Raw genomic sequence first — 12,978 nt, 5'->3', positions numbered from 1 at the left:
AGACTGATTCAGTTCGCTGCTCGGCCCCGCAGGCAAGGAGAAGGGAGTGGGAGAATCCCCTCGTCCTTTGGCTGAAGCCAGCTGTGCAGAGCATGCTGAGAATTGATGGAGGTTCTTCTGAGATGCAAGGGATGGGACAGGGTTGCTGAGCAGTGCAGTAAGTGGCTGCTGTTGGAGCAGATGGGCCAAGCCACGTGACAGCTATGGCACATGAATCCAGGTGGCTTTGCAAATGAGAGACTGAAGTGCAGTGAATAACAAACGAATGGAATAAGCTTTCACATTAGAAGTAAGGCATAAGATAAACAGAGTATGTTGGGTTTAGTAGACTGGGTAAGATAATAGCTGAAAAACAGAAAGTATTTACAAACAGAATGAAAAGACATGGGAGAATTTTCTTAACAAGATTTCTTCTTATGTGTCAAACATCTGGTCTTCAGAAACACCAAAACTCCAAACTCTTCAAAGCTAATATGAGGGAGCACTTTGGTTCTGACCTTCTGGATTAATTCCTGACCCCAAACCATCTATTCCAATCCAATGCCACTAAACTATCCAGTGAGCTCTCAGGCTCTAAATGAATCAAAATGAATCTGAGACCTTATTATGTGGAAATGCCATCTCTGATATGATATCCCATTTTTCTTTTGATATTGGCCCCTATTGCTTTAACATTACAAAGGCAGCTTATTAAGTGGGAGATAGGGGAAAATCCTTCCTGGTAGGATTACTAATTATCCATACTTTAAAGGTAACCCTGTTCGAACCTTATTGCTTCTATACACTTCAGGCTTCTTTTGAAGGTGGCTGTCTTCTGAAGGAACGTATGAAGTGTTCTGCACTGTCAATTGCCATTTCTTAAAAAATTAGGTGCAACTGAAGGTTTTCCTCTACAGGCGTTCTTTTAAACAAACACGACTTTCTTCTTGGCGTTCTTCCTTTGTGGCAGGAAATGAGCTCCATTCTGGTCCCTTTCGGCTTTGTGGTTTTGAAACTCCTCTCAGGTGCTTGTCTTGGACCAGCAAGTGAAGATGGGAGCTCCACCAAAGTGTTAAATATCTAGCACAGTGATTAAACCTACCCCCCACCTGTCACCTTCAGTAGTGTCTGCTTATGAAGACTAATACTATAAGTTATATTATTAGTAATAATAAATATATATATACAATTATTTTAAAGTTCTGGAGGCTTTTGCTCCTGTCCATCTATGATTACTTCTTTCATTGCATAACACAAAGGGGTAGTATGTTAGTATGGTGCCAGATTTAGCTCTTATTTTGTAGTGACGTAAATCCAGAATCACTTTATTGACACTGATAAAACAGATGGCTAAACCCAGGCGAGACAGAACTGTAATTATATCTGTGGTGTTAGAGGTGAAGGTATGTTATTAAAACATTTTCCTCTTCTCTTTGAATAATGAGTAGGTCTTGCACAAATGTAAGCATCGTACTGACTATCAAATGTTGCGCTAGCTTTTGGATAGGAGAAAGTATATGATGCAAAAGGGAATATGCAGAGAATAACTATGAGAGCTCCTAATTAGCCATTATAGGATTCCATTAATCTCTTCAATCGACTAAAAGAATTATAATCATTGAAGTCTATTTGTCTTAAGATGGAAAGGAGGCTTAACCAAAGCCTTTGGACTGACGACAGTGCAAGGAAACGCATATTCTGTGCATCTAGCTACATCTGTTGGTTTTCTTAGAGAAGGTCACAGCCATCTTCAGATAACATCAGAGCAGATACCATTCAAGAGTGCAACCATTCAAGTCACATATTTTACCAGAGGTCTGACAAGCTGCCCGTGGCTAGGCATGCATATACCCCAGCTAAAGTAATTTGTGTTCCTGGGTGGAGTTTGGAGTTGGAGGTCACGAACAGAAAAATAGAGACCCAAATTACTTTAACACTTTTCTGTGTTGTTGGTTAGTGTAATAGCCTATATCTTACATACAGCTGGCTGCTTGTGGCTAGCAGCAGGGGGCAAGATGGGCGTGTAGCCGGGAAGCAGCGGCTGCCTATCCCCTCTGGGCTGTGCCTGTCCCTCAAGGGGTGGCCTCTGCCTGGCTTGTGCACTGTAGCTGCCAGATCTTGCATGGTCAGTAGGACCACGTTATCCCAGCAGTTTCAAAGCTGGGAAGCATACACCGTTGTTTGAGTTTCTAACATTGGTGGTTCTGATTTTAATCTTCCTAATACGAAACAATTACATTTGCTCGAACGTGGTTTTGCTGAGCTTATGGGCACCTTCAGCAGCATAAGCTCCCTCTCACCCAGTGAGCTCGCGTGTCAACGGTATTTCCTATTTAATTTATTTAATGTTAAATTGTTGCCCATGTTATCCAATAGGGTAAGAAACTGCATTGGGTTAAGGCTTCCAGAGGGAATCAGAAGTGAAAATGGAGAAGAGAAGAAAGGGAGGAGAAATAGTAGGAGATAGCGAACATCAAAGAAGTGAATTAGCAGTGGCTATAGAGGTGGAGACATACTGCCACCATGCAGTGATGATGATAAAAAGAAAACTAACCATATTTTGCCATGGATCTCTGGTGCAGACCCATCCTTGAAATTGGTGGGAATTCAATGGACCAGAGAGCACGTTATCTCTAATGTATTTTTTGGCTCACAGATCACAATTAAAATTAAATTCTGCCTTCTGCAAAATTAAATTGGGCACAGTGGTCTGCTGCAGTGAATCCTTGATCTCGGCTGGTCTCAGTTGAGCTAGACTACTCAAGGGAAAAAAAACAAATGATAACTATGGAACTTTTGTGAGAGTATGTGAAATTGCTAACATAGCACAAGTTATTTTCAAGGAAATCTGGGATGCGTGCATTGCTTCTCAGGAGAGGAAGGATTGTTTTAGAGGCTCTCGCTATTGACTGCAGTTACTATAGATCATTCCATTCAAGTGTCTTGGCTGCAAAAATATTAATACAAATGTTGTTATGAGATGATGATGTTCTCAATATTACATAGAATAAATGTTATCACTTAAATATTTTAAAGTGCCAGCATTTCTGCATACTGCAGCTTTTTGTGAAGATAAGCATACACTTGTCAAATGTTTTGAATTCGGTATTATTCAATAAATGAGCATGTGGTTAATTAAAATAGCATTACTATACTGGGAGGTGATCAGATTGCAAACATATCCTTAACAAGTGGCTCTTATAAAAAAATAGAAGAGAGCTGATTGAAATCTGAAAATGTCAATAGATGCAAAAAGCCACCTTAAAGCGTTACCTGATAAAATAAAGAGTGGAGAAGTAATGACATGGTCAATATTAACTGCCATCAGCTGGAAGGAAATCAGATTGTCAGGGATCTATAAAATTCTTGCCAAAGTAGAACCTCATTTACACATACAGATCTTCATACCCTTTGCTAAGAAAAGCATGTGTGACAGCTTAGAGGTTTTAGCTGCCAAAGATCTTTCACTCTGAATACAGTAAATGTCACATCTATTTATTTATCGTTAAATTTTGCTAAGTATCTGTAGAAATATTTGGATTTTTTCTATCATAATGTAGATGTTTAAAAGGAAAAGAATCCAGATTATAATGCAGCTGTAGCACCAAACCATATGGCTGCTAAATGGGAGCAAAAATACGCCACTGAATTACTGGGAGTAAACATAAACTGGATGCGATCTTCAGAAGAATATTAAATGGAATATATAAATACCAGAGTATTGCCATAAAATCATACAATCAGACAATAGTAGCCACCAGGCAATAGATTATTTCACATGCTGAAAGTAATCACAGTTGTACAGCAATTTACGTTTTCTAAATGCCAGACTGAAAATATTAACTAATGAATCTTGGCAAGCACAGTGTTTCTACCAGCCACAGTGGTGGTTACAACAACATCTAGGCCTTGTTTGAGAGAGAGAGGGAGAGAAACAAGGCAGCCGTCCTACACCCCAGTTTTATCAGAATATGTCCAGTCCCAGGTGCTCAAATCAGTCTTGTTTGTCTTTAATTCAATTCAAGCCTTTGTATTATTTCTTTTAAGAAAATATCTATGGGTGATTTATTGGTACATTGGGTGGAATTTGGACTGGGCTGAGCAAGAACAAATGGTCTGGTGGAATACATATTCGATGTTATGAATAGTGTCTGGCATGAGAGAGAACTCAAATTAGTGTGAGTGTTGTGTTGCCCGTTCTTTTACTCAGGGACAGTTTCATGATAAGTACATTTGGATTCTACATCATTGCATAAAAAGGAAAAAGTCAGTAACTTTTAGGAGAAAGCATTGTGTGTCTGCTCAGTCTGGTAAAAACTTACTGGGGGCAATTGTCAGCTGTACTTTCATATTTTGGGTCTCTTCTGTTCTTTTTATACAATGTGGAAGGAGAGGAGGCCTCTTCATGCCATCCACAGCCATCTTCAAACTGCGAACAAGAACTAAATGATCCTTGAACTTCAATTGGACTTTGTAAATTAGCATCCCAGGGAACAGACTCTCAGTATTTGTAATTGTAGTGCTTAGAATTAGAAATATAATATGAAGAGTTTATCTCAAAATTGGTCAGATTCATCAAGATTTCTGATTACTGCATATTGAACTAGCTCTGCCCCTGGGTACTCTGGGCTAAGTGATGCTGAGTGAAGACTTTCCCTCTTGAAGTTTTATGTGGGAGGCAAATAGCAACTCTGAATATCTCTTTCTTTCTACAGATGATATGGAAGCAATTCCAGTCAAGCAGTTTGTTAAACACATCAGTGAGCTGTATTCTAATAACCAGCATGGGTTCTCGGAAGACTTTGAGGTACGATTTAATGATCCACCAATAAAATGTTGTTTTCCTAAAGTTAATTGTGTATTAATAGTTAGGGACTGTGCGACATCTGTGATGCTGTCATGCCAGGTAAGTGCAATGCTCAAATGTATTGGAAGAAATAGGGAAATACCAATTTGCCACCAGGTATGAGCAGTGTGGGACTGGACATTTACAGATGCTTTCCAACCACCACAGATTTGGTGCCTTTAAGGGGGGGACACTCCTAGGTTTTCATTAAATAGGAAAAGCTGCCTGCAATCCCCCAGGAACAACATGAAGATAGAAGCAGTTGTTTTTAACTCCAGGCTTTTCTTACAATCTGCAGCTTATTTTACTTTTGTTGGCCCAAGATTTGCTCCTCTTTGTCACACTGAGAAGTCACATGCCCCCGAGTAGCCCAAAAGGAGGAAAATAGTGCTAACTATGAGTAAGAGTAGTAGAATTTGGTCTTTTATGAAAACTCAAACTATGGGGTCAGTTCCTGTAGTCCTTGTTCATGCTCTGTTCAGCCAGGAGAGGTTGCTGTTGAAGTCATTGGTTATTTTGTTCCAGTAAACCAAGGAGAAAGGCTTCAGGATTTAGTTGGTGGTATTTACCTAATGTGACTATTTTAAAGTTTGCATCTTGTTGCCTGTTTAGGACAGATTTTGACCTATAAATCTGCTATAAATTGGAGGTAATTCCAGTGAAGTGAAAGTAGTTTTCCCTCTCTGGATTACCAAATCCTTATTGTGCAAGCATGGTAAACATCACACAGGATGAGGGTGGACTGCAGAGTTAGGCTTTAATAAGCCCAAGTCAGTATTCTCTGGCTATTTTTTAGGCATCTCTTTCATTCAGTCTAATCACAGTCACTGCTGAACTTTAGAAGTGTTGAGAAGCAGGAGGAGCCCCAGGAAACAGCATGGAGCTGTGCTACTGGCTTCCTCACCAGCAAAAGGAGGTGCGTTTGTGTGCTGCATGTGAATCAGAGAGGCAGCCCTGCTTACAAACAAGGCAATGAAGCAAAATAGGTGGCCTAATATCTACAGCTGCTTCGCTTACTGCAGTGAAGACGAGACTGTATGCAGGAATTGTTTTTAATGGGATCATTTAAAACATTTATTGTTGCTGTTTGGTTACTGTCTATAAAGAGTGGCTGCTTTGTCTGAGGCCCAAAAACCATTGTGTAAGTTAGAAACATTTTGTATTCATGAGGAAGGCAAATGTGTAAGGTGTTAAAGTGATTTAGTTCAATTGACTGCTGGCTGGATGGCTGAGCAGGAATATTGAGGCATTTAACAATGTTGATGGTATTCAGGACAAACATTTATTCTCCAGAGAGTAGAATTTGATCAGGATGATCAAATGCGACTCACTCTTCTCAATTATTTATGAATTGCGACCCCAGCGCTATTCATCACAGCTGGGTTTTACACCATTTAATTATTCAAAATAATCAGCAACACATCTGTAAACTTGGTCTGGCTTTAAGCAGGCTTTGCTTCAGCTGTTGCGAAATCGCTGCTATTAACAAATGTTGGACACCTTCCGCCCGTGTTTTAGCAAAGAAGAACACTGCTCTAATAGCCTTATTTTACCCGTCCTCCTGGAGCTCCCTGCTGCGAGTTCCGCGCCGTGGCAGCCAGTCGGAGAGATAGCTGTGGCCAATTAGTCCTGTTCTGGGGAGTGCAGGGTCCCCTCGGAAGGGGAGTTACACTCCTCCGACTGCACTGCACGCGCGAAATGCTATTCTCCGTGCGGGCTTAAAATGTGGAGCATCTGCTTTGAAGTCATGATAGCTACTTCAGATGTATGTCTCCAGAGCTGAGGTCTCGACTTCCTAAGGAGTAAATGAAATCTCCTCCTAGAGTAAGGAGAGCGAATAGGAACGAGACTATCAGTGTCTGGGATAAACCATCCGGCTCCCTTTCATTGCTTATGTTCTGCCCTGCTGATGCCTCCTGGGCCTGGTTTTCTTCCTTATGGTTCACAGTGATGGGACAGAAGAGTGAAACCCGGGATTTTTCACAAAGCCTGTAGTTGAAAAGTTTCTCGGTGCCTAAACTGACTGAGAGATCAGGATCCCAGTTTTCAAAGTGGCTGAGGGATAGAGGAGCCCGAGGATACATTTGTACTAGTGGTGTAACTTCTCACATCTGGTCAGGTCCAGCTATGGTGTATGTGCTGGACTTGTATCTGCCAGCTACAGGGAAGACTTAGCTATTTTTTTTATGGAGAAACTGTAGGATTCCAGCTGAAACAAAATCCAGTGTTACAGGGCTGCTAGCCTTGGGTGGAAAGTACCACCGCCATATCATGGCTTCACGCCTGGGGAACTTCTGAAAAGAGCTATTAGGTTCTGCAGTCATACAGGCTTTTTACAAAAAGATCTGCTTTTTACATCTAAAAGGAAGAGAGAAGAGGATGGCAAGGAGATGCTGAAAAAATGTGATCAATACTACAGAATAAATAAATGTTCCCAAAGATAGCCAGCACCTGGGGGGGTTTTAAAAGAAAAAAGGATCAAAAATCTCTTCAGAAATTTCTGTGGTGGGAGGTTTATGGTGGAACCTGTGAAAGACTAAGCTAGGCGCACGCATACACTGCCTGATGTAGAAGGTAAATGTTCTCCATTTGTTTGTTGCTAGTTTTTGGTGTAAGTCTCTTCCCGTGTTGCTGGTAGTGTATTGTGGGTTGTATCAAGTTGGTTTTGTATATGAAGAAGATTCCTTTGAAAGTAAATTGTGTGAATACTCCCTCCTTCTCTTAAAGTGAGCTGTAATTACAGCTAAATATATTGTGAATGTGCTTAGGAAGCTTTTTATGTGCAGAGGAAAAAAGGACTTTGAACTCACAAATCTTTCCTTGGAAAGTACATCCAAAATGAATCCTTATTCCTTTTGGGTAATCATTCTGGAAGTAGCCAGCTTTATTGTCTAGTGATAGCTGGGCTTTCTTATATATACAGAATTGTTAAGATTTCCTTTGAGTACCACGAATTTTCAAATTTTGCTATAAACTAGAAATACAGGGCCCAATTTAATACTGAACAAAAAATAGCTTTTTAAAATAAAGTCCACGATCCTGCATCGCCAGTGCTGGTCTCTGATATAACTCCTTGTATTCTACCTTGGAATTTGTTCAGCCTATTTGTTCAATACTGAAAAATGGTCAAGGGTTTTTTATTGCTCACTCTCAGGCAGCTCCAGCACCCTCTTGCTATAGCCTACAGGGCGAGGTACCGCATTTTCACAGGGCAGCACTGGGGCAGGGTTTGGTGGCAAGACTGAACAGAGATTGAGAGGCTTCCTGAGCCAGAGATTGTATCTACTCCTTGTCTAGCCAGAGATTTTCTTGGCATCATTATGTTTAATAGTCTTTGATGGACCTTTCTTCCATAAATTTCTAATTTCCTCTTGAACCCTTTTAGACTTCTGGTGTCCAAAGCATCCCATGGCAATGAATTCTACAATTTGTTCCACAAGAACAGACTTCCTTTTGCTTTTAACTCATGCTTAATAACTTCTTTTGGTGCCTCCTAGTTTTTGCATTACAGTTCACTTAAATGCCTCACATGATTCTGTCTGCGTCCCTCATATTCCCCCTTAATCATCTGTTTTCAAATCTGAAATGCCTAAACCATTTAATTTGTTTGTTCGAGGAAGTCATTCTAGACTGATGATCACTTGTTTCATCTGTACCTTTTTTTCTTCCTTTACCATATCCTTTTCAAGAAGGGAAGGCCAGAAGTATGCACAGTATTTAATGAGTGGGTTTACTGCAGAGTTCTGCAGGAGCACAGTGATGTTTTCTGTTTGGTTTTCTATTACTTTCCTTCTTCCTAACATACTATTTGTTTTTTAACAACTACTGAGCACTCAGCTGACACCTCCAGAAAACTATCAGCTGTGACCCCAAGGTCTCGTCACTGAATGGCAATAGCAAATGGGGAACCTGTCAGTATGTATATACAGTTAGGGTTGTTTTTCCCCCAGTACATCACTTTGCATTTATCAACATTGAATTTCATTTGCCATTTTATCACTCAGCCACTCAGTATTGTGAGATTGTTCTGCTTCCCTTCACAAACAGCTTTTGTTCTAATTATCCTGAATAGTTTTATATCATAAACACACTTTGTCTCCTCTGCAGTCCATTTATGAATAGATTAGGTCCCTGTAAGGTCCCACTGGTGAAATCTCAACACTGACAATTCCTGGGCAGGCGAGTCCCACTTCTAACCTGTTAGTATACAAGGCAAGTATTCCTTTTGCTCCAAGACAGATCTGGTTTTAAAGTAATGTTTTCTGAGAGGCCTTTTCGCAAACATTTTGGAAATCCAAATATGCTATTCTCTTCCAGACTGTTCTTACCTATAGACTTCAGGGACCTCTCCACAGTGTGTCAGAGGTGTTCACTAGCTCAGCTATTTATTACAGCTTCTAGCAGTCTGCCCCACAGAGAAGTCTCAGATTTAGTGGACTGTAGTGCCTAAAATCCCTTCTGGATCTCATTTTAAAAACTGGTGTCACATTTGTCACCTTCTATTCCCCTAATAGCCTGACTATACAGGGCATGTGCCCTCCAAATTCTTGTATCAAAAAGAGTGTGAAGTGCCACCTCCCACAGTAATCCTTTTCACTCCCTCCCCCTGGCCAGTTACAGGAATAACACAATAAGATTTTTGAGTATTTGTGTCCTTTTGCTCTAAGAAAGGAACACTAAGCCAAGAAATCGCCCTCCATCCCCAAACCTAACTGTGAATTTTTATAGTACAATGCAGTATTTGGATTTCTGGGATCAGACAGTTTTATTTCCCTCCTCCCTAATTCTGGAGTAGGTTGGTCAGTGCGGCTGCGGGAGCGATTAGAGCGTGTGAATGCAATCTCCGCAGACCTCTCCTGCCTGTGGCCGTGTGAGTGTAATGATTCATTGCCAATTTGGAGTCTGAACAGGCTCGCTGAACTTGGAGGCAGGCTGTCTAGCTCCCTCATCACATAAATTGAAAATATCTTTATACTCCAGTGGCACCTTCTTCTAAATGTCCTGAAATGTAAGAAAATAACATAAATCTGTATCTTCAGTGATGTGGCAGGGATTTGCTAACGTTATTCTCATGGTTGCTGCTGCTTGGGGCAGGGGTCAGTAGCTCTTTTTAACCGGTGACCTCAGAATGTTATTCTCTAGTGAAGGGCTGCATTGAAGACAGATAATGCTGCACTTTGCACATTTCTTGAGACACTAAAAACACTGTGTAGTTACACTGGCATCCCTTACAGATTAGACACAGTTTACACCAGACACATGCTTATAACTGCATCTACACCACAGAATTTGGCAGTAGAAAGATGCCATTTCAAAAGCATGCTGATAGCAGACATTACTGCTCTGGGAAATGTTTTGTAACCCCGGCCCGAAATTGCCACAATTAGACATATTCTCAGCCTGTGCATTGCTCTACTGAAACCAAAGGGAAGCAGCCCTGTGAAGCTGGAGGAGGAAGGATTGCTGCAGAAGAGGGTCTTCCTGGAGTTCTCCAGTCTTACCTCACCGCTTGACCTACCCTAAGAAACTGGCATTGTGAATTAAGAGATGAAGTTGTAGAGAAGCAATAAAGGAAGTTCAGATATCTGGGCTTTCTGTTGCCAATGTAGTACCGCAGCCATACCCAAAGTTTCTGCCTGAAAGCCCCGCTCGGAGGAGCCATAGCCCCACATGGACAATGCGAGGTTTCAGTCAGACTTGGACACCTCCCTGCCTAATGAAGGGCAGGGTACCGCAAGGAAATGGTCCTCCACCATCCTCTGCTCTTGCATGCAGTCACATGAGTTTTTAGCTATCTGCTCATGATTCCTCCGCTGTTATTTCTGTGTTGATTTGTTTATTTTCCCCTTCTTTCTAGGCTGTCCCCAGCTCAAGTCTCTCTTGAGTGCCATCAGAAGGTTTATACTAGTGCTAAATTATCGCAAAAAATCTATACTATTCCTGTGGGATATCTTCAAATACTGTCTGCTGTCTCTGTTGGTATGCTGTCTTCATGTTTGCTATGATAAAACAAACATCAAGAGCACTACCACAGAATTCTCTAATTTGAGATTAAAAATAATAGATCAAAAGTGATTTTAGGCATGGATGAACTAGCTGCTTTCGTGCTAAAAAATATCACAATAATATCAAAACATAGCTATGGATCTTCTCTAATTTAGTTCTTCAGATTAGGATCTTTTCTTTGCTCGTGATTCCTCCTCATTGCTATTCATAGTCTTTCACAGTTCAGCCCCTGCTAGGACATCAGACTGAAGTAATGGGAAACAACAGCAGCACTGCATAAGGCCAAATCAAGAGACCGAGTTCCTGCTCAGTCACTGTAGCAAAATTCTTGCTCAGAACCTTATATTGCCAGCAAGACGCTGGAGCAGTTTGATTTTACACTTAAATGGAAATTCTTTGAAGTTTAGAAGAAACTAATCTGTAACTTGTTTCAGAAAGGCAATGAAAATGGGTCGTTAAACCTGGGTATATCAAATTCCAATTAGCATTAGCATGGACAATATAATTAAAAGGTAAATTAGCCATAATAGCATAGACTAGAACACTTTTTACAGTAACTAACGGTCAATTGAAACCATGTACTTTGGTTTCTTGGGTTGTCAATGATAAGTTGAAAGGACAGAATAAGAGCCTGTGTCCATTCATCTTTGGACAGTAATGTGTTCTGCAAAGTTAAATGTGAATAGCAGCAGTGTGCTAGCCAGCCGCCGTTAAACTCAGTGGAGGAGACTTAAGTGGGACTAAAGAACGACTCTAGAGCTGAAAAGTTTGTGGATGAATTAGGGATGCAGTGATATGGACGCGATCTTTTGTACTCCGAGGTGCCAGGAGTGGTTTTGTGCTAATTGGGGAGGAGTTTGTTTGGGCTGCAGGGAGCAGCCTGGGATCAGACCTGACCTGGTGGCCTGCCCGCAAACTTAACTTATCATAATAATATTATCATGGTTATGTTTTAAATGCAAATAAGAGACTTGGTAGCCAGTAAGATTTAGAAATCCCAGGGTGTTCATTGCATAAGCAACAGAAAATGCTGGGAAAGTAAATACATAATATACATAAATGTGGTAAAATGGCATAATTAGGATGGTGACTTTTTGGAACTTTCTCCAGGGTGATATTTATTAACACCAGGCTGTCCTTTTCTGCCAAAGGGTAAATAATACTCTGAACAGAGGGATAGATAACAGGCTGCAACTAGTCTTGTCTTCTTGCAGCGTTTTATGCATTGATGAAAGACAACCACTTCAACTTTAATAACAAAGGAATGTTAACTTATGCCTTACAGTCTGGTGGGGTGAGCCTGTGGTTTAGTAAGCATAGCCAAGCATTGTCAGTGGCCAACGTGGAGCTGGAGGATGTCCTCATCCCCTTCTCGCCGGACAGCCTCAGCATCCCAAAGCATTGGTTGTGTCCTGGACTGGGGCGGGGGAGGTGAAGTCAGAATGGCCTTTCATTGTTCTACGTTGATTTTTAAAAAGACGAAAGAGTTGAGGTGCGTTGGCAACAGGGAGCTTTTCTTGAACAGTCTCCTTTTGCTGGGCTTTGCAGTGTGCAGACGTAGGAATCCACCATTATAGCAGCTTTCCAGAGTATTAAAAATCATTTAGAATGTTAGGTGTTAAGAAAAGCCATTTTCAGACGATCAGCTCTCACAGCGTCAGACCTCCTTTTCCATTGCTGTGGTTTTCACTGTCTTAGCTTAATCTTCCTCTTCTATTAACTTCATATTGGCCAGCTGGGAACACGTACAGTTGAGAAAACAGTCAGCATCAACATAAAAAGGTTAATTAAAATGATTAACCTCACCAACAATTCCCTTAGGAAAAATCCTATAGAATTTAATAGAAAGTGATACATTTACTATGCAGTATTTAAACTGTCAGAGAAAATTCCTTAGCAGGGAGGTAATTCCCTATTAAATTCTATAACTTTTTAGAGTATTCTCTACAGAACCTTATTGGATTCATCTGTATGAAATTCTACAGCGTTTGGCATAAATGTTTCGATGCTAATAACTTCTAAAAAGAATTCTGTAGTGATGCAGGGATGTAGAGTTTGCTGTGAGACTTTTCAGAAGCAGGTGAATATTTTTTAGGAGCAACCTACAATGGTACAGCAGTGATGTTATACGATTTCTAAATGCAAAT

The 12,978-nt window shown here is 40.8% G+C and overlaps 1 protein-coding gene across 1 annotated transcript in view; it reads left to right on the top strand.

Moving 5' to 3' along the window:
* The window catches only part of PTPRG (protein tyrosine phosphatase receptor type G), a 405,981-nt gene that overhangs the window by 375,006 nt on the left and 17,997 nt on the right, over positions 1–12,978 (top strand). Inside the window, exon 15 of the mRNA XM_086470025.1 lies at positions 4,695–4,786. Coding sequence (XP_086326151.1) covers positions 4,695–4,786 — 92 coding nt within the window. The remainder of the gene's footprint in view (positions 1–4,694; positions 4,787–12,978) is intronic.

This window comes from Leptosomus discolor, chromosome 9 (assembly GCF_034619465.1).
Source record: "Leptosomus discolor isolate bLepDis1 chromosome 9, bLepDis1.hap2, whole genome shotgun sequence".
NCBI classification, from domain to species: Eukaryota; Metazoa; Chordata; class Aves; order Leptosomiformes; family Leptosomidae; genus Leptosomus; species Leptosomus discolor.
The sequence above is the reverse complement of the archived record's forward strand: the minus strand, read 5'-3'. Positions and strand labels throughout refer to the sequence as shown.